This window comes from Diaphorina citri, unplaced genomic scaffold (assembly GCF_000475195.1).
Source record: "Diaphorina citri unplaced genomic scaffold, Diaci psyllid genome assembly version 1.1 scaffold374, whole genome shotgun sequence".
Taxonomy (NCBI): domain Eukaryota; kingdom Metazoa; phylum Arthropoda; class Insecta; order Hemiptera; family Psyllidae; genus Diaphorina; species Diaphorina citri.
This window is the reverse complement of record NW_007377809.1, coordinates 40,759-65,920: the sequence shown is the minus strand read 5'-3', so window position 1 is coordinate 65,920 and position 25,162 is coordinate 40,759. Positions and strand designations below refer to the sequence as shown.

Sequence of the window (25,162 nt, the reverse complement as noted above, 5' to 3'; positions counted from 1 at the left end):
GGTTCAATACATACCTACAACTTGTGCAGACTGCAGATATGTATGGACGTTGGTATGTATGCAGTCTCATTCCTTCATTTCATGAAAAAGTGGTTTACCGATAAACTTCATTGATTTACGTAGGGGTAAAATACCTGAAACAGTGATGTGCGTTAGTAGGTTATACCTTCATATGATGTAGACTTCCTCTGTCTAAAATATGTATTGTGGAATTCGTAATGCCAGCAAATTCTGACCTGTGAATAATCTTCTAGGTTATTGAACAAACATGGTCAGACAAATAATTGAGATATAGACATATAGGTTCTTGAACATGAACAGCTATAGTCAGACAAATAAGGAGCATACAGCCACAAAAGCCGGCATATTTATCATTACTAGAGAGAGAGAGAGAGAGAGAGAGAGAGAGAGAGAGAGAGAGAGAGAGAGTAATTTTCACTGTTCTATAGGGCAAATTATCGTTGTGACTTTCTCTCTTTATCTATTTCTCTACCTTTTCATAATTAAGTCTATTTCTCTCTCGTTCTTCATTTCCACCTCTTTATCGTATTCTCTTTCATCTTCTCTCTGCCCCTCTCTCCCGTTTATTCCTCTCTCCTTCCTAGGCTCTATTTTCGTTCGTTCTACTCCTCTCCCTCTCTTCCTCTTCGCTCTCTCTTTCTCTCTCTCTTCCCCCTCTTTTTCTCTCCTTCTCCATCCCCCTCACTTTTTTACCCATACTAAATTTGTATACGGAACCTCCAACCTCTTGACTAGGAGTCCAGTACAGAAACCGTCAGATCTGATTCACAGCATGGTAATATTTAATAGTCATATTGAATGACTATAATGTTCAATATTGTTATCATGTATTTTATGCATGCTGAATATTATAATATTTTATCCTTTAACAAAATAGGGTGTTTTGTAAAGTGAAAAGTCTCTTTATCCTGTCGGCGCCATCGGGAGGGAATGTCCCCTCTATTTCCTGTCGTATTAGCATACATACTGTGGTGGAAACTCCTGCAGCCCTGTCCTGGAACAAATGAAATGTCCCATATGATGCTATTATGAGTCCATTGATTCGTCTCGAACATAAAAAAAAGAAAAAAAAATATATGAGGAAAAATATGTGAAAAAAATTGACAAAAAATGTGCTGGTGAAAAGAATGCCTTTTTCATGAAGTCTAATTTTTTTATGCTTTTCCCTGTCTATCTGTCCATAATTAGGAACATTGTAGATAATTAGTCCAAGTAGCAGCTACATATTACGCCCTATAATAATAATTATCACTATTATTAGGAATTGTATTCAAACCCAGGACCTAGCTTTTACAAGTCAGGTGAACTACCGTCCAAGCTAGTTAGGCTGGCATGGTAAGTCCTTCTTTGAGTACCTATTAGTAAAATGGACGGGTAGGTAAATCTTTGTTGTATAGACTGCTAGTAGAACAATACCTAAAATTCCTGTGTTTTGATCATCGAAATTTCCTTTGTCGGACAAAAGTGAACAGAAGGCTTTCATCCCTATGGAATGATCTGCTTGTAGGAACTAGGAACTATCTGGTTCAATACATACCTACCTACAACTTGTGCAGATATGTATGGACGTTGGTATGTATGCATTCACATTCCTGCATTTCACGAAAAAGTGGTTTACCGATGAACTTCATTGATTTACGTAGGGGTAAAATACCTGAAACAGTGTGCGTTAGTAGGTTATACCTTCATATGACGTAGACTTCCTCTGTCTAAAATATGTATTGTGGAATTCGTAATGCCAGCAAATTCTGACCTGTGAATAATCTTCTAGGTTATTGAACAAACATGGTCAGACAAATAATAATGAGATACATATAGGTTCTTGAACATGAACAGCTACAATAGAATATATAGTCAGACAAATAAGGACAAATAAGGTTGGTATATAGTCAGACAAAGGTCAACACGAGAACACCAGAAAGTAACCCGTTGCAAACTTTCTATTACGAAACCAAAGTTCGCATGCAAAATGCCAGCGTATGGAAAGAGTCGAGCTCTTGTTTAACTCGTGTCTAGGTTTTGTAACATTGTAACATTGGAACGTTCAATTTTCAACTCTTGTTTCACCCTCGCGTGGGTAAAAATATAAACGACATGCCAATTTTTGACACTTGGAACAAATTTACATTATATTTTTCTTCCCCCTCTCGTTGTATGTGCTCAGCACACGTTCCTACCTACATAGTTTTGCTTTGATTTCTTTTTTCTTTTGATGGCTTCTCTAGTTCTCTTTGGAAAAAAAACTCATATGAAAAATTCAATTTCGCCCTCTCCCCGTGTTGTCTCGCTGTTTTTCTTATTATAATGAAAGCTGTCATTTTTACAAATGGCAATAAAAAACGTAAGTTTAGATTTATTTTCATAATCCTCTTTTCATCCTTGATTTTTTTTTCCCATCCCTCTTTTCTCCTTTTTATAATGTTCCCCCCCATCTTTTTTTGCTTCCTCTCCTCTTATTTTTTCTATTCTATGAAATTGGAATAGTTTTCTGTCTTGTAGCCCCAAATTTCTACGCCTCTGTAATGTCTTTTCTTTGAAAAAAGGACACACTCTTGGAACATTAACTCCTAATAATCAAGGAACTGGAGCAACCCTTTGTGTTTTTAATTTGAATGAAAATTCGTGACCCCAAAACAAAAGGAGATCCAAAGGAAATCTATTCTTCTTCCCAGTCGGAAATTTGTGGATATGAGAGACTCTACTGAGGAAAAAAGTTCAATATGTCTGTCGTTGGACAAGTGGACAGTGGACGGGTGAGGTTTGGGTTTTCTCTGAAGCCCGATACCTACTTGGACACGCTATAACGATACTTGCACACGCTATAATTTTTTTTTGCTATTCGAGAATCAACCGTTTGGCTATGTACAATAGTACGTTAGAACATGTATTGTACGTTTGGATTTGGAAGTAACCTGTCTACAATTTTTGTACTCTGACTACTAGTGAGTAGTGGGGAAAACTCTTGAAAAAATCCACTCTGTACATAGGCAGGTACCAGAAGTTTCTGCGAAAATCTAAGACTCTACTGAGGAAAAAAGTTCAATATGTCTGTCGTTGGACAAGTGGACAGTGGACGGGTGAGGTTTGGGTTTTCTCTGAAGCCCGGTAGGTACTTGCACACGCTATAATTTTTTCTTGCGATTCGAGAATCAACCGTTTGGCTATGTACAATAGTACGTTAGAACATGAACGTTTGGATTCGGACGTAACCTGTCTACAATTTTTGTAATCTGACTACTAGTGAGTAGTGGGAAAATTCTTGAAAAAATCCACTCTGTACGTAGTATGCCTCTCATCAGATGGGCGAGAAGAGACACAATACTTCCCATTTAGGTGCTGGGTCAACACGAGAACACCAGAAAGTAACCCGTTGCAAACTTTCTATTACGAAACCAAAGTTCGCATGCAAAATGCCAGCGTATGGAAATAGTCGAGCTCTTGTTTAACTCGTGTCTAGGTTTTGTAACATTGGAACGTTGGAACGTTCAATGTTCAACTCTTATTTCTCCCTCGCGTGGGTAAAAATATAAACGACATGCCAATTTTTGACACTTGGAACAAATTTACATTATATTTTTCTTCCCCCTCTCGTTGTATGTGCTCAGCACACGTTCCTACCTACCTAGTTTTGCTTTGATTTCTTTTTTCTTTTGATGGCTTCTCTAGTTCTCTTTGGAAAAAAGAACTCATATGAAAAATTCAATTTCGCCCTCTCCCCGTGTTGTCTCGCTGTTTTTCTTATTATTTGAAGGGGGAGGATTATAATATGATTTGTATATTGAAGAATGGAAAGTATGAGAAAAGAGGAAACCCAGAAAGACAGACTGTTTTTTTTCTGTTGTGTTGCTTTTATCTTTGAATAATAAATAGTCTGACATAAGTACCTGATACCTAGTTACGAGTACCTAATTTCATAGATAAAACTAGGTACTATGAAAAGTGCATAACTACTTACATTTATTTAGAAATTCATTAGGTAGACAAAGAAATATATAGTACCTACCTACCTATTTTCAATTCCAAAAACTTAAATTTATGATTCATATTGAACTTCTCCAGCATAAACGGTTTTAACATTTTGAACAACATTGAAGAATAGTTACATATTTCTACTTTGGTTCATTTTGACATCTCCACTAACAATATTTATAATTTGGTTCATTTTGACATCTCCACTAACAATATTTATAATTTGGTTCATTTGACATCTCCACTAATTCCCACGCAAAATCCAACAAAACAATCATATTCTGTGTAGTTTGACTATGACGTACCAAATCGACCATTTTGAACTAATTTCGAGCTAGCTGAGCTAGATAAATATCTAAATAGGTAAGCAAATATTTTTTATTCATGAATAAAATCTTGCTAAGTTCTGTTCCTTTAATTACTCACGTCATCGCGAGGAAACTTGCTTTGTTTCGTTGGCTTCGCCATGAAAAAATTTCTCTTTATTTCTGTGTAGTTTGACTATGACGTACCAAATCGACCATTTTGAACTAATTTCGAGCTAGCTGAGCTAGATAAATATCTAAATAGGTAAGGAAATATTTTTTATTCATGAATAATATCTTGCTAAGTTCTGTTCCTTTAAATTCTCACGTCATCGCGAGGAAACTTGCTTTGTTTCGTTGGCTTCGCCATGAAAAAATTTCTCTTTATCAAAATATGTTTTACCGATCCCAAAAATGAAGGTCAAAGAGGCTTCTTCTTTCTCTGACCAGGCTTTTTGATCTTTCTCTTGAGTGTTTTATAATAAATTTCATTATTATAATTTATAATAAGCAGATTAAACAGTTTCACAAAGTCACTATTGGTGGAATTAGGTAGCAACCCTTGTACGCTACTACGCTATGATTCCTTTTTTCGAAGACCATTTTGGTCTGTGTGTTTCCCTAGTATTTTCTTCCATTTCTTCGAATATCACATTTTTTACTACTGCTGCCGGTTTAGTTTATGTTTTCTTCCTTGGGTGCCTACTCAAAACCAGTTCTGGTGAAATTGGAGATCATAATATTTAGGTAGCAACCCTTGTACGCTACTACGCTATGATTCCTTTTTTCGAAGACCATTTTGGTCTGTGTGTTTCCCTAGTATTTTCTTCCTTTTCTTCGAATATCACATTTTTTACTACTGCTGCCGGTTTAGTTTATGTTTTCTTCGTTGGGTGCCTACTCAAAACCAGTTCTGGTGAAATTGGAGATCATAATATTTTCGTGTTGGTACTCTGGAATAGTTCTGGTGATAAATTCTCACTCCTGAGTATCAAATTTATGAAATAAAGCTGGATTATTAGATGTTATCTGAGTAGTTCTTATGAATCTTTTCCATGTAGTTTAGTCATGTTCTAAGAGTTCCTTGGAGTGAAAGTTTCGCGCTAAGTGTTTTGCTGATTAAAAATAAAGCTGGATTATTAGATGTTATCTGAGTAGTTCTTATGAATCTTTTCCATGTAGTTTAGTCATGTTCTAAGAGTTCCTTGGAGCGAAAGTTTCGCGCTAAGTGTTTTGCTGATTAGATTATAATTTGCTTTTCTTTTGCATCAGCTTTCTACTCCTTTTGTTTTTTCTCTTTTCCTCAGAGTTAATATTCTTTTTCTACGAATGTGCATTATCTTTCCTGTTTTCGCGGAGGTCATTTTAAAGTTTCAGTTTACTTTGTACCTTTCTTTCTTCTTATCAGACCGTTTCGGTCCCTGTCTTTATCATGTTTCAGTTTACTTTGTACCTTTCTTTCTTCTTATCAGACCGTTTCGGTCCCTGTCTTTATCATGTCTCCTGTTTTTTCTTCCACTTGTTCTCGTGTTATTACAAGTAAGCACATAGCTGATTTTCCTTTTCATATTTTTCCCTTCCCAAACACAAAACTAGGGTATCCTGTGCCCTGGTTAGGTAACCAGCGAAATCTGTCAGCATTTTTTATCATGTCTCCTGTTTTTTCTTCCGCTTGTTCTCGTGTTATTACAAGTAAGCACATAGCTGATTTTCCTTTTCATATTTTTCCCTACCAATTCTCTCAACCCTTCCCAAACACAAAACTAAGATATCCTGTGCCGTGGTTAGGTAACCAGCGAAATCTGTCAGCATTCCCAAGGTTTGGTTTGACACCACCAATAGGAGTCGTTTGACGAATTTCAGATTCCATTGACATAACTCCTGATAGAGTGGTAGATAGAATACCTACTGGTAGATTCCTTTGAATTCATAAATTCCGTAGATATGGGGGAGAGAGATTATAATATGATTTGTATATTGAAGAATGGAAAGTATGAGAAAAGAGGAAACCCAGAAAGACAGACTGTTTTTTTTTTTTCTGTTTTATTGCTTTCGATCTTTGAATAATAAATAGTCTGACATAAGTACCTGATACCTAGTTACGAGTACCTAATTTCAAAGATAAAACTAGGTACTATGAAAAGTGCATAACTACTTACATTTATTTAGAAATTCATTAGGTACACAAAGAAATATAATTATAGTACCTACCTATTTTAAATACCAAAAACTTAAATTTATGATTCATATTGAACTTCTCCAGCATAAACTGTTTTAACATTTTGAACAACATTGAAGAATAGTTACATATTTCTACTTTGGTTCATTTTGACATCTCCACTAGTGAACAATATTTATAATTTGGTTCATTTGACATCTCCACTAACACTTTTATCGCCCATGCTTAATCCAAGTTTACCTACAAAATAACAATGGCAATCCATTCATTAATGGCCAGGGTAATCCACGATTAAAGTTAACAAAATCAGAATACAGAATTTTAAACTTCGATCAAAAATAATGTATTCTAAGTTCTTGATTAACTTTGTGATTATTTATTTATTTATTTTATTTATTATTATTATTTTTAATTAAAGTGCGTCAAATCTTCAATGATTGATTATCTCAAAGATTTGTTCCGACCCTAAGCTTATTAATCATGAGTTGAGCTTTATTGTGGTCCAGGACCTAAATGAAGGACAATTCTAGTTAAATATTTTTTTTCCGGCCAGGGTCCTACACGGTTGTCTACCCTACAAAGGGATACACAGAGTAGGGTCGGGAGGATTTTTAATTAAAGTGCGTCAAATCTTCAATGATTGATTATCTCAAAGATTTGTTCCGACCCTAAGCTTATTAATCATGAGTTGAGCTCTATTGTGGTCCAGGACCTAAATGAAGGACAATTCTAGATATTTTTTTTCCAGCCAGGGTCCTACACGGTTGTCTACCCTACAAAGGGATACACAGAGTATAGAGTGGGAGAGGTAAGGGACTTCATGAAAGGGTTTCCTTGGCTGTGATTAACATTACAATGCTGAGTTCAGATCCCGGAACCGACACTCCTCTGTTAAAAATATAAACTTCTCTCTTGTCTCTGTATTTTTTTTTTAATCCCCCTGTCCCTATTATTACGCTCAGAAAAACAGGGCCGTCGCGGAGATGTAATTTTGTCCTTTGGTACTTTTGATTTGTCCTTGGATTTTTTAGATCCCTAAAATTTGATTTATAGGACAGTGATAGCCTCCTACAAGTATGATTGTAAAATTATTATTAGGGCATCAACAATCAATCCTTACATTCCCTAGCCCTAGAGATATGGTTATTGTTCTAATACCCAATGATCTAGCTGTTCAGACGTATAATAAGTCCAAAAGGGGGGCGACTTCTATACCAACTTAAGAAGGAGTGAAGGGTGGGGAGGGAGGATTTTGAAGGACTATCAGCTCTTGAGAAGAAGAGAAAGAAGGAAGAGAAGAAGAAGAAAGAGGAGGAGGAGGAGGAAGAAGAAAAAATATCCAAAGTATTCAATTGTTAAGCACAGCAAAACTTAAGAGGGAGTGAACTCAAATCAGAGCCTGATGGTTGCTCCGAAAAGTGGACCGAAAAATACTCCACAGTCAGCATTCCCAAGGTTTGGTTTGACACCACCAATAGGAGTCGTTTGACGAATTTCAGATTCCATTGACATAACTCCTGATAGAGTGGCAGATAGAATACCTACTGGTAGATTCCTTTGAATTCATAAATTCCGTAGATATTCCAATGCTCATCATTGACATTTCAAACTTAACCCTTTGATATCCTTCTCACCATTAGGCATGATTGTAAAATTATTATTAGGGCATCAACAATCAATCCTTACATTCCCTAGCCCTAGAGATATGGTTATTGTTCTAATACCCAATGGTCTAGCTGTACAGACGTATAATAAGTCCAAAACGGGGGCGACTTCTATACCAACTTAAGAAGGAGTGAAGGGTGGGGAGGGAGGATTTTGAAGGACTATCAGCTCTCGAGAAGAAGTGAAAGAAGGAAGAGAAGAAGAAGAAAGAGGAGGAGGAGGAGGAGGAGGAGGAGAAGGAGGAGAAGGAAGAAAAAATATCCGAAATATTCAATTGTTAAGCACAGCAAAACTTAAGAGGGAGTGAACTCAAATCAGAGCCTGATGGTTGCTCCGAAAAGTGGACCGAAAAATGCTCCGCAGAAAACAATGTAAAGGGGAAGTGAAGAAACATAGGCCGGGAAGATATAAAATACACACAGAGGCCTTTTATTATCTCTTTGTAGAATAACTTACTGCATGATTCTGCTTGGGATGGAAAAAAAAAAGATTCCCCCCCCCAAGGTGGGGAGGGAGGATTTTGAAGGACTATCAGCTCTTGAGAAGAAGAGAAAGAAGGAAGAGAAGAAGAAGAAAGAGGAGGAGGAGGAGAAGGAAGAAAAAATATCCAAAATATTCAATTGTTAAGCACTGCAAAACTTAAAAGGGAGTGAACTCAAATCAGAGCCTGATGGTTGCTCCGAAAAGTGGACCGAAAAATGCTCCACACAAAACAATGTAAAGGGGAAGTGAAGAAACATAGGCCGGGAAGATATAAAATACAGAGACCTTTTATTATCTCTTTGTAGAATAACTTACTGCATGATTCTGCTTGGGATGGAAAAAAAAAAATCCCCCCCACCGAAATTTATGCCTGTGAAAAGATTAAAATGTCATATTTTCTCTCCCCTTCAGCTTAGCCTGCAATACAGGGGAAACCCGAAACATTAGTTTTATGGTTTTATTATCTATCAGAGGTTATTTTCATGGCTTTATAAATGACATCAATCTCTAGGAGGTGCCTCTATTCTGTAGTGGGGGGAAAAAGACATCAGGTACTTATGTAGGTACAAATAAGTATTGTTTACATTTTTTAACAGAAAGCTACTTGCTATAACTTAAGTGAGTAAATTGAGTATCTCCTGTGTATAGGTAGTTAGGTCGGTATACTCTTATATTTCTTTTACTTACCTACCTAATTAATTTCCATTAGGACAATTAACAAATAACGAATATTTTTTGGATTACTTTCTTGGATGTGAGATTGTACGAGTGGTATGATACTCCACGCAGATTTCTTATTATTAAAGAAATACGAGTAGGGTGTCCACGATTACAACAGGTGTCGGCGATTGGGGGTTTTACCCTACTTAATTTCCATTAGGACAATTAACAAATAACGAATATTTTTTGGATTACTTCTACCTTTCTTGGATGTGAGATTGTACGAGTGGTATGATACTTTTTTTCGTTTTTGGAAGTGACCCAAATTCTTCTAGATGAAAACTTGAAGCAGAATAGAAGCAGTAGGAGAAAATACATCTTACAGCAGGATGTTAAATGCAACTTATCAGAGCAGAAGAGCTGTAAAGATAGGATAGGTGCTTACTTTGAGTATCTACAGAGCAAGAGAAAAAAAGGGCACATTAATATTGTATAAAAATTTAATACATTTTGAAACATTAAAAAAAGATTTATGTGGTAGTTATATGGATTTTCGTCTGAAGGAAGATTTTTCTCTATTCCGACCTGAAAACAATAATTGCAAGTCTGGTTTAAGTGCAAACAATAAAAAACAATTTATTTGTTTATTTTTTCCCCCTTTTCTATAACAGGGAAGAATTGACGTTTTAATATTTCATTAATTTATTTGGAAATTGTGAACGTCGATGGTTTCACTGCAAAACAGTAAAACTTTATTGATCTCAGCACATTGAAAGTTTTTCAACATTGAGCTCCTTCGTTCCGTCTTCCTCTTTTTCATTGCCTCCGTTATTCTTTCAATTTATTTGTTTTGAGTACTTTCGAAGAGTACTTCTCCTTCTTTCACTTTAATGGCTCTTTTAGAACTGTCCGACTTACAGTTGAGAAGTTTAATGTAATAGAAAGTCGTGTGATGTTCACACCAGATTTTTATAGTTTTTTCTGAGATAATAAAAAAAAATCATGAGAATCACTTCTTTCACTTTAATGGCTCCTTTTTATAATGGACAGGATCAGATAAAAATGACATAGGAGTGGAAAATTTCAAGAGATGTCCAATGAAAGAGGTGAAAATTGGGTTAATATAGAAAGTGTTTTTTTACCTCCTCGTACCTCGTTTATAACAAGGTGGTTAGCAATTTATGAGAGAGTAACAAAAACATAATGTACTTAGTTCATACCTATTCAGTTATTACAGTGTACAATGAATACCTAATTTGATTGTTTATTAGGGTTCCAAGTAAACCTGATTTCCTTCATACCAACCTACCTACCAGGAAAGCTTCTTTCACTTTAATGGCTCCTTTTTATAATGGACAGGATCAGATAAAAATGACATAGGAGTGGAAAATTTCAAGAGATGTCCAATGGAAGAGGTGAAAATTGGGTTAATATAGAAAACTGTAATGATTGCAGTGTTTTTTTACCTCCTCGTTTATAACAAGGTGGCTAGCAATTTATGAGAGAGTAACAAAAACATAATGTAGGTACTTAGTTCATACCTATTCAGTTATTACAGTGTACAATGAATACCTACCTAATTTGATTGTTTATTAGGGTTCCAAGTAAACCTGATTTCCTTCATACCAACCTACCTACCAGGAAGAGGAGAAAAAACAGGTGGTGAATATGCGAGAGAAAGCGAAGAAAAGCAGAGTGCAACATGTGTTTAGATAATGAAAAGTACAAAAAAGGGGAAATAAAAAAATCCCTTTCTCCTGGAAATTTATGATTATTGCTCTTCTCTTTTTTTATTCGGGATTTGGTAGCAGGATATTGTGTGTTTCTTTACACTTATGAAGGTATTTTTTTATGAAAATTACTCTCAGAGTTGCCTGTATGCATAAGGGGGGCAATATAGCAATCGTAAACAAGTCAGAATCACTTCTTTGCCGAAGCTTTGGGTCTACTCAGCAAATATTGTGCTTGACAGGTTGTGCTATTTTTGTAGCACTTTTTGTATGATAAAATCTCTTGAAATTCTAGTATAGTTATTATAATTTTCGCGGTACTATTTTAGTTGTGAATAATTAGAAATTTTAATGTTATAACGCGTGATCACATTCCTATATTGTTGTGTGCTTCATAATAAATTGTTCAGCAAACATATATATCAAAGTGTTGTCCATAAATGCAAAAGTAACACCCCTTTGACCATTTGATGCAAAACTAACACTCTTTTGCCCTTCAATATTATATAGTGACATTCCTTCAACTTTAACCCTTCAATACAAAAGTGACTCTTTTAACCCTCCAATAGGAATTTACTTGAGAAAAAACGAACTCAGAGGTAATCACGTTCTGAGCCCGTTCAAAATAGAATGGTATTTATAAACAAGTCCGATAAGGAGTAAGACCGGTTTTACCTAAGATGATGCTAAGCGTGTGGTACGCGTTGGCAACACTGTAATTTTACCCGGGATTTGTCAAAACAAGTATTTTCATTTGGAATGATAGCATGTTGCATGCACTAGTTCCCCACGGATCACTGAAGTTAGGTAACGTTGCGCGTGGTTAGTACCTGGATGGTGACCATCTGACCCCTATACCTACCTACCTACCTTGAATTTTTGGTCATTTATCATTTGATTTTGAGTTCTAACTAGGTGCGTTTTTATTTTATTTCTTACAACAGTTCTCTTTAACCCTTCAATGTTCTGTTTCAGGTAAAAGAAACGTCGGAGACGGTGATCACGGGTGATGTCAACGGCCTTGTGGAGACAATTATCAGCACGTTAGAAATGGAACTGAAGCCGGACAAATACCGGTTGCTGTGTGTGGCCAACCAGTACGGGGTGTACAAGGAAACCAGCCACTATCACGATATTATACAGGAGGCCCCGGAGTCAGCGGCCGTTCAAAAAACTTCCGCGGCCACCCGGACTGGTGAGTCGTACAGAAGGGTTAAAATTATTTTTCAATAGGACTTTTTCATATTTTTTTCCTTTAACCTATGTATGTTTGTATTTTCATTATTATTCTTAATTTATTCCTTCAATCCTTGCTCATTCATCCTAAATATTATTATCAATAATTATCTTTCTCGTCTTTCTCCCTCCCCCTCTCTCTCTTTCAAATACGAGAGAAAAGGAAAGAGAGAGAGAGAAAGGAGAAAGATCAAGGAGAGTGAGGGGAAGTGAGGTAGGTTTGGTTCAAAGATAAATTACTAGTATAGCTCGCTATACTGTAGTAATGGAAAGTAAAAAGATATGATGAAAAAATGTCATAGTAATAACTAAGCCCCCAAAAGCGCGGGGCCCGTGGCAGTCTGCCATTCTGCCTTATGGGTAATCCGGCCCTGATAGCTCGCCATACTGTAGTAATAGAAAGTAAAAAGATATGATGAAAGATACGGAGGCCTTCGAAAGAAACAGCAGACAAAAATTACCTTTTCAAATCGCTTACTAGCTCTCTCTTTCTCTCTGTTTGTTTGCTCTCTCTCTCTCTCTCTATCCCTATTTCCTTTTATCTATCCATCTCTTTCTCTCTCCCTATCTCAAAACTCAAAATGAGTAGTTATGCCCACAGTATCTTTTAAATTTGGAAATGTTGAAATCGTCTGAAAGTTTAATTAACTCGATGATCGTGTTCGTAATCATATTACGTTAAACTTTCAAGTTTCAAGTACTGCTACTTGAAAACTTTGTTTTCCAATATTCGCTCAGGCAGGTAAGTTATTACGAAATTGAAGCCTACAAATCTACTACTTTCAGCTAATCTAATCGAGCCTCTCCAGCTTTTCCGTGAAAACAGGGAGGAAAATCCACAATGAAATCTAAACAGCCAAAGGTCAAAGCGTCACGGCTTCGCCTTAAAATCTGAAGCTCTTCTCCTGTAAAAAAAAAAGAAAGAAAAAACAGTAGGTACAGGGAAGAAAAAATTGCAAGGTATGAAAAGAGGAAATTGAATCAAAAAATGCAGTCAACTTTGTACCGTACATATTTATTAGCTCCCTGTCTCTCTCTCCCTTTCTTCTCTCACTTCCTTATTTCCCACCCTTCTTTATCCCGTCACTCCCTCCCTCTCTCTCTCTCCCTCTCTTTCTCTCTCTCTCCCTCTGTCTCGATTTTATTATGTCTAAACATTGTAGCACAAATAAATAAAATGTTTATTCTTTTTATGGTGAAAAAATTGTTAAGAGGAGGGAGAAAAGGGAAGAGAAAAGACGAAGAAAAGAAGAAAGGGAGAGAGGGAGGAAGGAAGCGAAATTATCGTCAGTTGTAAAATTATTTCTTTATGAGAGTTGAAAAATTATGACATCACAAAAGTAGGTACGTAATTTTCACTTTGCTCTTTCAAAAGAGAACAGCAAAAAAACAGCACATCACTTTCGATTTATACTTTTCTCTTAAGTGTACGTCTTTAGTAGTCTGTACCTCTGTACGTCACTTTCTAGCTTTCTACTCATTAAATTTATCTAATGCCTGTCTAATTTCAGGCCTGAATATCATCCAATAATTTCCTAATCCAGACAAATCCCGAAAGGTAGCCTAACTTACAGTGTTACACTACTGTTACAGGTTATAATTATGTACTCTAATTACCTAAGCCCTAATTTACAACTTATTCCCGTAAACTGGTAAACATAGGTTTCCTCTACCCTTGAAAAATACCCCCTTAAAATATAAGAATAAAAACAATCTTATGAAAATTAAGTATAATATCTCCTATTTTAGGCCCCGATGGCACATTCCCCAAGTAAGGTGGACTGAATTCGGCCCTGCTCCCTTTCCCAGACAACTCCACAGTTAAAATGAAGTCAAGAGCTATCGTAGAAGGGAGGAGGATGGGGGAGACAAAAAAGTGAGATAAATAGAAGGGAGAGAATGGTGGTGAAAAATGTCACCACTAAAAATGGTGACGGCGTCACTTTCTAGCTTTCTACTCATTAAATTTATCTAATGCCTGTCTAATTTCAGGCCTGAATATCATGCAATAATTTCCTAATCCAGGCAAATCCCGAAAGGCAGCCTAACTTACAGTGTTACACTACTGTTACAGGTTATATGTACTCTAATTACCTAAGCCCTAATTTACAACTTATTCCAGTAAACTGGTAAACATAGGCTTCCTCTGCCCTCATAAAATACCCCCTTAAAATATAAGAATAAAGATAATCTTATGAAAATCAAGTATAATATCTCCTATTTTAGGCCCCGATGGCACATGCCCCAAGTAAGGTGGACTGAAATCGGACCTGTTCCCTTTCCCAGACAACTCCACAGTTAAAATGAAGTCAAGAGCTATTGTAGAAGGGAGGAGGATGGGGGAGACATAGAAGGGGGAGAATGGTGGTGAAAAATGTCACCACTAAAAATGGTGACGGAAAAAAATATTAACACAGAAAAATAACAATAACAAACGAACTGGGTGTTCCGTAAATAATTTTGTTGATATTTTTCGTGGTGGGATTTTTGGCACATCCACCATTTTTATAGAAAAAAAATCCTTTGATAGTTACGAGACTGAATTGTCCATTTATTGCTTTTAATCAATGGGCGACTGGGCGTCTAGTCTGGTGTGTAGGGGAGGCGCGGCGGCGGCGCGGCGGGCCGCGGGTTGGACAAGCCTGGAGTATCTCCTATGTATAGGTAGTTAGGTCGGTATACTCTTATATTTCTTTTACTTACCTACTTAATTTCCATTAGGACAATTAACAAATAACGAATATTTTTTGGATTACTTTCTACCTTTCTTGGATGTGAGATTGTACGAGTGGTACCCTCAAAAACAAGTTTCGTTTTCGTCTGTTAGCGTCACCCTGTAGAAAGTAACAAGAGGATGGAAAGATCCGAAGATAGCTCTTACAAAGCCTGCGAACCTATTCTTTACCTCTATACCTCCTTGGTCCCTACCCTCTAACTACCTCTCTAGCATCCTCTAACTACCTCCTCCATCCTCTAACTCCCTCTACTTCCACTCGAAGGTAAACTCCAAACAAAAGTTCTAAGGTAATTTTTAATTAAATTTATGGTATTAATAGAAAAGAGAGGGCAAAGCGAAAGAATATAATTTATAAAAAAAAAAAATCTCAAAACAGCTAAACTCACAAAGTCACAACACAAATCACAGGTTTTTATTTATTTATTTCATTTTTGTTTACAAAATATACGTGCAGTTTTTCGATGCGCATGAAATTTAAAACTGATTCTGATTGGTTGATTCAATTTGAGATCCTTCTTTCCCTTCGCAAAGACTGGTCAAACGAGTCTTGGCAGAGGTCAAGCTTGAGATTCTTCTTAGAACTAGAAAGAACGTTTTTAGGTAGAAAAACCAGTTTATAAATACCGAATTATTGCAATCCTGTGCTCAGCACTTGCTCGACTGCAAAGGACATCCTTATATTTGTTCATAAATACGGGTGTAAATTAAATAAAAAAAACTCAGACCAGACTTTTGAATTCAACCTTCCAAGGAATTTCGAAATCACAGGGGCGAAAAATTTCTCCCTTTAGTTTCCACTTCTCGAGGTTTCAAATTTCATATCCCCCTTTCCTCCTCGCCCAAACATTGTTAAAAGGGGATAGAAAAAAATCGAGAAAGACAATAAAAGAGGCAAGATCAAGATATTTAAATTCGAAATAGCATCGTTAAAACAAAGCACTTGTGAAAATTATTTTTAATTGAAATGCGAAGATACCCGAAATGGAGGGGGAGAAAGAGGCAGAGGAGAAGGAGGAAGAGGAGGAGGAGGAAGAAGAGGCAGAGGAGAAGGAGGAGGAGGAGAAGGAAAAGGAAAAGGAAGACGAGGAGGAGGAGGAGGAGGGTATCTAGGCAATGGAACCGGAGGCAAGATCAAGATATTTAAATTCGAAATAGCATCGTTAAAACAAAGCACTTGTGAAAATTATTTTTAATTGAAATGCGAAGATACTCGAAATGGAGGGGGAGAAAGAGGCAGAGGAGAAGGAGGAGAAGGAAAAAGAAGACGAGGAGGAGGAGGAGGAAGAGGAGGAGGAGCAAGAGGCAGAGGAGAAGGAGGAAGAGGAGGAGGAGAAGAAGAAGGAGGAGAAGGAAAAGGAAGACGAGGAGGAGGAGGAGGGTATCTAGGCAATGGAACCGTAGAAGATGGGGTAGCCGCCTTTGTATAAATTATATTCTTTCGCTTTGCCCTCTCTTTTCTATTAATACCATAAATTTAATTAAAAATTACCTTAGAACTTTTGTTTGGAGTTTACCTTCGAGTGGAAGTAGAGGGAGTTAGAGGATGGAGGAGGGAGATAGAGGATGGAGGAGGGAGTTAGAAGATGGAGGAGGGAGTTAGAGGATGCTAGAGAGGGAGATACAGGATGCTAGAGAGGTAGTTAGAGGGTAGGGACCAAGGAGGTATAGAGGTAAAGAATAGGTTCGCAGGCTTTTGTAAGAGCTATCTTCGGATCTTTCCATCCTCTTGTTACTTTCTACAGGGTGACGCTAACAGACGAAAACGAAACTTGTTTTTGAGCATTTTCGTGTGGTGAGATTTTCAAAACTCATATAGGTAGGTACCTACCTAGAGTATACCGATATACTGGTGATCATAGCGCTTCCCTAAAGCTTTCATGAAGGACATCCCATTGTTTTTGAGTTGATAAAATTCAATATCTCGTTTGGGATACGATCCCACGTCCTCTTGCTTACCAGACGAGCATAATCTTGTGATGATCGCGAGACTATTACGTATAAACTTTATTACAAGAACTAATAGTAAATTGCTACAGGAGCCATAGAATTTTTACTGTCAAACTTTTTATTTTGGTACTTCCTTGAGAACTAAAAAATTTGGAGGTCATGCGAACGTGTCCCATTCCCATTTCTTTTATCGCATTTTTTCAGGGAAATAGGTATCAAAATAAAAAGAAAAGTTTTTGGCTCTAAACATAACGCTATAAGTACTTTAGTTGATCAAGGAATAAAAAACCCAGCTCAAGCACTGCGAAATCAGTGGATGTGCTAAATTTCCCAACAAAAGCAATGTCTCTGTGGCGCTCACAACAACACTCAACTCCCAACAAAAGCAATATTTCGTACCTAGCCGTAATTTAGGTAATAAGGTGTATCAGCTCCTACCCCGTATATTATGAGATTCACACTATTCACAGACATTCTTATATTCCAGTAAATTCATTATCATTACATTTGTAAAATACTTCCTTACATAAAATTTCTTCCCCAACCTGTAATACCCTTGCATTTATTTTTTTAGCTATTTTTTTCCGTTTTTTTTCCGAATGAAATGGTATTTTAAAAAGAGTTTAGTGAGAGATTAGTGAATTAAAAAACAAAGAACAAAATAAAAGTAAACTTGATTTACTTGCATGCAAGGATCGCAAAATGCTTCCTCCATTTTTTTTTTTTTATTTATTTTTATTATTAGCCGTGAGCAAGTATTTCAGTCTGATGTCTTGTCTATAACGAAATGTATGCAGTTATGGGTACCTAATCCTTGAAAGATGAAACGTAGAAGATCTTTTTAAAAGTGATCCAAGGACTATCTTAAAAGCTACTGTACTAATTTTTCCCTCTCTACCATTAGAAAGCATCTTTTAGTATTTTCTTCCTGGACAACAGACGGTAGACGGTTAGTTATCATGAAATTCACAGCAGCAGGTGCGTTTTGTAGATTCATGCTAAAAGCAGGGAATAGAATGTTTTTGTATCCTCTTGTTACTTTCTACAGGGTGACGCTAACAGACGAAAACGAAACTTGTTTTTGAGCATTTTCGTGTGGTGAGATTTTCAAAACTTATATAGGTAGGTACCTACCTAGAGTATACCGATATACTGGTGATCATAGAATCCAGGTTGAATGATCTTAGAATTTAGGATCTTAGAAAGAACAAAAAAGTTGGTGGTAAGAAGGGGAAGCGCTTCCCTAAAGTTATATATTTTGCTTTTCCTTTATATCCCTTATCCAGGAAAATTTCCTTTTCAAAAGTTAGCAACCTAATTGTTCGGTTCCTAAAGAAAGTTTAACCCTTATTAGTATCAGGTACCTAAGAATAACGTTAACACATACAATCTCTCCTATCTTCATTTGGCATTTGAGGAATTTTTCTTCATCTTACAACACGTTTTTAGGGTATTTCCTGAGAAGATATTCTAAATGGCCGGCGACCGGGAGACATCAAACACAAAAACGAACGCCTTTGGCCTACGACAAACTGGTGCTTTAACCACTTGTAAATAAATATTACTACCTAATTGTCAGAGCACTGTAGCATATCGGTGGATTACAGACCTAGGTCTGTACAGTGTAGCATTTGGCTAGAGATATGTAGTTCTGTACACACCTGAAGAAAAGGGAAAACACAGTTCTCTCTAAGTGAAATTACTACATTCTGTTTATTTTCATATATTACGTACACAGTTCCAAAATTTGCCCCTCTTTTCCGTACGAAATTCTTTTAAACGGGAACATTAACGTAGAGCCCCGGAAAATTTTATTGTTTTTTAGCACCATCCAAGAAATATTTATTTTTGTTTTATTTTTATTGTTCCAAGTAAGTAGGAAATAAATTGAACGGTTGCTTTTCTTAAATTAAATTACATTACACTTGAAACACCAGGGTTTATCATCATCATGTAGAAGCAAATACTGGCAGATGAGGCTTATAATTTGTCTTCTTTGGATCATTGCATCCAGATTCGTATAGGCTTACGTTCTTACGTATCATTTTGCTGGCTAATTGAAAATTCAATCTCTTAAAATATAGGTATACATCTGACCCAGTAGTCCAGTACCAAAAAATACCTATCTTAGGTTACTTAGGTAGTACCTACCAATGTAGCTATGTACCTACCTACCTACCTTCCTACCGTAAGACAAAACATACCCCCCCGTTCCCCTACAAGTCACCAGAAACACTCCAGTTCCAGACTTTATTCCAGGGGTTCCCAAACTTTTTTTTTCTACGCGGCCTCTTTTTACATTCCTTCTTTTAAATTGTGAACGATCCGTGGCCCCTTCACTGTAGTTTATGTGATCTTCCCGGGATTCTTGAAGTCCCTCGGGGGGCCGCGGACCCCAGTTTGGGCATCACTGTTCCCAACTATAAAAAAAAAAAAAAAAAAAAAAAAAAAAAAATGTGACAGGTTGCCACAAGTTTAGGGTTTAGGAACTCTATTATTGGGTAATTTCCCCTGATTTAGGCTGTAGGAATGCTATATTAAAATAGTGTCGAGCTTCCCGATATAGAATTCCATGTTAGAGTACCGGAACCCAGTCACCCGATTAGGCTGGCGGCACCCTAGTTTTTTCTCAGTGTAGTAGTCAGAAAGCTCCTTCCTCCTACAATGATGGAAACATTAAATACCTATAGTTCATCCAGATCAATGTGACAGGTGCAGAGGAAATCCCTACATTGTTGCAATTCAGATAAAGGTCTATTTTTGATAAACTCTCTCTTCTAAAATGCAGAGGTAGCTCTAAGTTCAGAGGTTGGATTCCAGAACAGGTAAGGTGGATATCGCATTACTTGACTTTGTTTCACTGTCGGAGGAAGCACTGTGCAATATAGCTTCCCCTTTTAGAGATTCTCTACCATTGCACATGTGACATGTTTGGCAACAATGCATTTTTTTTTTTTTTGCTGTCACATTGATCTGGACACACTATACCTAGGTATATTTTTACCTACCTATGAGTAGGAAATAAATTGAACGGTTGCTTTTCTTAAATTAAATTACATTACACTTGAAACACAAGGGTATCATCATCTCAGGATAAAATCCACCCCGGGCGGGAATCGAACCCGCGGCCTAGCGCTTACAAGGCAGACGCACCACCAACTAAGCTGACTAGGCTGGCTAGAAAGATGGTAAAATGCCTTTAATTGTTGAAATTACTTTATCATGTACACTCGTTGCTGTGTTGAAAGCCCAGAAGTGATTAATTGGTAGAACAGCCTCGGTAGACACTGAAAGTACCCAGAAAAAGACGGAAGAAAAACCAGAAGTTACACCTTTAGTATGTCATGTACATATGTGTAGGTATTGGTACTCTGTTTAATATCGTAATATCGTATTCTATGTACATAATTATGTAATGTACCTCTACACAGAACAATTTCTTGACATCTTTCACATCTACTCATAACGTTTTAACCTAGACGTCTTGACTTTGTCTGCAAGAAGACTCATTTTTCGGTGTGAGCTTTTTCCAAATCAATTTGAACTTTGATGACTTCACGTACGATAGGTAAATGTAATTGAGGTGAGTTGAGGATCCCATACCGTACATAGACAACAAAAAATAGATTACTAGATTTATCATGAATATTACCTTTGCATATCAAAATAGAAATAGCACCGCTACTGAATTAGATATAGCATAATATAGACGCATCTGACCATAGGAAAACCTTCCGAAGTAAAAACCGCAGGGCAAAGGTTCAGTTGACCATTGAGAAGGTGTCGATAACAAAAAGAGAGAAAAGGGTCACACAATAGAAAACAGAAAGGGAAATTCTCATGAAAGGAATATAAATTTATTTTAAATTCTATTTTGATCGTAAATTTTGTTTTGAGGTGGAATAGAGTTTCCAAGTGCGGGAGAAAAAAAGATGCGAAAAGGAAAACTTGGTAAAGTGATAAAGAAAATGTTATATAAAAAAAAGAAAACCAAAAACAACGCCAGGGTGTTGAGAAAGAATATGATATTATATTACAATTTATTTGATAAAAAAAAGTTATATCTACATGTTTTGATTTATTAATCCTCCAGCCTTAATGTCCGTTTGGAGATTTATAAATCTGATTTGTAAATTTATATTTATATTTCCTTGGAGTCCCAATATTATGGTTAACCTTCTTTGAATCCTTGGGCAGAAAAGAATTCCATCTCGATTCCAACGTGGATCAGAATAGATATATGAGGAACTAAAAGTAAGGACACTTAAGAAGCCCAGATATTATTTCTGGGCGTCCAAGGGGTTTTTAAATCCCTAATCCTTTCAACACCGTGAGATGCCATGCCTGCATACCTTTGTTTCGGGTAAAAATCGGGAAATCCGTATTTTTTCACCATTTTGCTAGTTTGTACCGTATATGCCGAAAAAAAAGTTGGCAACCCTAGTACCTACCCATGTAATTGATTTTGAATTCTCATTTTTCTAGCTCTCTTCTTCTAAAACCATCTCACTTAGGTACTCGTATACACATCATTCTACTCGGTTTTAATTGCCTACTTGGTTGCGTGAAATCAGCTTACTGAGCTTTCCACGGTGAAGCAGGAGAACGGCAATTATTCCATTGTTTGTTCTTTATAAATACCCGTAGAACAGAAACGTGGCTTGTTGTCATTCCTAGAATCTATTTGATTAATGTTTTGTTTAAACAAGAGCTTGTTACTCGTTAGCATTGTTCCATCCCGTGCGCCTAGGGCTTTTCTCTCCCTGTTGGAAAAGTTGTTATAAAATTGTTTGACATGTTAAAAATGCCTCCGTGAAATAATTTCTAGCAAACACACATATTGTTATTTCTGTTTCCACACACTCTCCCCGCCACTTTCGCAGACAAATGCACGAGAGCATTATCATAAATTTTAATTAGCCCGAATAGTTTGCATTGTTCAAGACGAGTTTAATTGTTTTCCCGCTGACATATTACGTGACGGTGGCGAATTTATCAACATGCAAATAAAAGAGGTTTAGCTTGAATAGAACATACAAACATATGTACCTACCAAGGTACAATGTACATACATACAAAATGGGGTGGAAGGTTAAAGGTATAGCTGACGCGGGTCCGTTATTTATTTTATGTATAGGTAGTTTGTTTTAGGTACCTATATTTCCAAAAGAAGTGCCTAGGTGCTATGAATAGCGTAGTGCAGCTTGGCCGCAAGACGGTAATTTGTCCTTATAGCATTAGATATTATTTTGACGTAGATAGGCACCTACTACATACCTACCTACCTACATATTCTGTAATTCTACAGAAGAAGTAGAATTACAGAAGAAGTAGCAGAAGGACTAGTGGATTTTTGAGCTCCCTCACTAACTAAACTAAAATAATTTCGCAGAACCACAGTCCAAGCTCCTGTTTTGACATGTGGTACCCTGGTACCGTACACTATTTGTGTAAAAGCCTACGCTTGTAGAGCAACAGAAAACCAAGCAACTGTCACAAAAAGACAGTGAGGAGGCGGAGAGTGAAAAAAAGGAAAACAGAAAAAAAAATTGTATTGTGTAAATCTGTCAATTGTTAAAAAATATTAGTAGAAGAAACAATTTAAAGCAAAACTTGGGTAAAGTATGAAGAACAAATAACGCTCTCCTCTTTCCTCTCAATTCAAACTGGGAAACATAAATTTGAATAATTTTTGAGCGTTCCACTTTTGAAAATGAAAAACCAGCCATTGGTTTCATTCGAAGGGAAACAAAAGATTCGAAAAACTTTCCAGAATATAACATTTTTCTTGATAAAATAAAGATTTGATGTGAAAATGGGAAATCTGTAGAAGACGTTTTTCGAAAAAGAAAGAATGAAAAGGTTTGCCCCGTTGTTATTGGGTTATTGTTGCCAAAATTTTATAATTGATACAGAATTTAATCAAAGCATTTCCTTCGAAACAGTTTGGAGTTTTGAGCCTTCTATACTTTGTGGCAGTTCTTAGTTCTTACTAAAAAAGGAATAAAACAATTCACAGGTTTCATTGTTTACTTACACGAGGCGATCATTGAAAAATATACCTAATATGCACCTATATCAATTCACTATCTACTAATTTATCTAGATTCTGTATTCATTCAAACGACTTGGTCACTATAAATAGCTTTGCGTCAGTACCTACCGAGTAATTTTACAAAAGCAAAGTTAACGCAGAAAAACACAAATAAAAGGAATGAATGAAAGCCAAACAGAACAAAGTTGGTAGTAAAATCAAAAGTAAAACAAAACAAAAATATTTACTAGAGAAAAAAAAAGATAATAAATGTAACAGAAGAAGTGCATCATAACTAGGAATAGAAAAAAATCTATTCTCAGATTAAATAGGGTAAGAGGGTGTAAAAAAAAAGACCAAATGAGACTACCGGAGAAAACTATTAAGACCAAAGGAAATTGGTACTAGGTATGAAAAGCGCGAAAGTTTTAGGCGTATCAACGTGATAGAAAAATGGTATTTTTTTTAAGAGGTTTGACAGAGGGAACTGTAACTGCTATGGTCTTATCGTCCCGAAATCGAAGAGAGAAGGAAGACAGGATAGGAGAAAGCCAGCCGTTCCGAGAACGAATATTATCCCATCAGGATAAAATCCGCCCCGGGCGGGAATCGAACCCGCGGCCTAGCGCTTACAAGGCAGACGCACTACCAACTAAGCTAACTAGGCTGGCGATCCCATGACTTCCTCCTTGAAAAACCGCGGAAAAAAGTTATTACACCGTATTCATTTCAACTTCAATAAATTATTTCAACTCCAAAAGCCGTTGTTTTTTTCTATCTTTCAAAGGATATCCTGTCTTATCAGAGGAAAAAGATGATAGAAAGTGATCATTTCAACTGCCCCCGGTCTCTATTGGTTGAAATAATCGAGGTTCTATTGTATCTCATAATCTCATTGCACATTAACATTAACCAGGGTAGAATCTTTACCTTTTCCTCACCCAAAAGGTTCCTCAACTCCTAAGTCTTACAACGGTAGGTACCTACCTATGAATATAAATTATATATAGAAGTAATGGAATTTCCATGCATTGCTTTGCATCCCCCATCCCCTCACAGCGTAGAGACGAGTAATAAAACGTAAAATAAACGTAGAAGCATTTGCCTCTCTTTTTCATTGATCGTAACGCCAGCCTCGCCACGCCAAGGTGTAAAAGTAGGAGAAAATGGTGTGGAGGGGACGAAATAGGGGCCTGGATGTGAATGGGACATGGGCGAGAGAGGAACAGGGGAAATGGAAAGAGGAACAGTGGAAATGGAGAGAGGAACAGTGGAAATAAAAAGGGAAACAATGGAATATTGGAAAGAGGAACAGTGAAAATGGAGAGAGAAACAGTGGAAACGGAAAGAGGAACAGTGGAATTGGACGGAGAAAGAGAAATGGACAGACAACATGGGAATTGGGAGAAAGGAACGAATGGAATTTGTGGAACAGTAGGTACCAAATAAAGAGCGGAACGGAGAAAGTGAAAAAAGGATTAGTGGAAAGGAAGGAGAGGAACAGTGAAATTGAAAGGCAGAGAAAACCGGAAGTACCAAGAGGGACCAGTTTAAATGGATGGATCAAGAATGGATAAGTGAAGAAGAGGGGAACAGTGGTATATTACTTTAAAAAGTTCTGCGGGCAGTCCGGGTCGAGAATTCAATGCATTAAAAGCTAGAAAGGGGAAGACAGCAAGACAGTCACATGTCATTAGATACGATTCATCATCCACTGTGCATTAATTTGTTATTATTTTCTGTTGAAGTTACTCACACAGTTCACACTGGTCTAGAAAAAGAACCTATAAAACCATAAAAAATCTCGGGTTTATAGAAAACTTGTTTTATCTTTTACAGGAAGCCTAACAAAATAAAAATGTTGGCACAAGTTACTTTTTGGTTTCTTTTTTTTTAACTTCTTCATATGATGAGTAGCTGTCCATCCATTCAGAAGTGGAGGCTGGTCTGCGTGACAAGCGAGTAGAGGCCACAACACTGAAGAAGGGATAGGGTAATACTTGTGACTACGACGCGTGTTGAAGGGAGGAGGAGGGAGGGAAAGTAAAGGTCTTAAGGGGAGGGAAGTAAAGGGCGACAAAGGAGAGGGAAGTAAAGGTAAGAAGGAGAAGAGGATAAGGAGGTAGGACAGATTTAAAATGTGAGAAGGACAAGGTAAAAGTGAAAAGAGAGAGAGGAAAAGATGTGAAGGTAATA

At 36.8% G+C, this 25,162-nt stretch overlaps 1 protein-coding gene across 1 annotated transcript in view; it reads left to right on the top strand.

Annotated features, from left to right (window-relative positions):
- Nucleotides 1–25,162, top strand: part of LOC103508154 — a 31,476-nt gene that overhangs the window by 481 nt on the left and 5,833 nt on the right. The window contains exon 2 of the mRNA XM_008472688.2: nt 11,988–12,207. Coding sequence (XP_008470910.1) covers nt 11,988–12,207 — 220 coding nt within the window. The remainder of the gene's footprint in view (nt 1–11,987; nt 12,208–25,162) is intronic.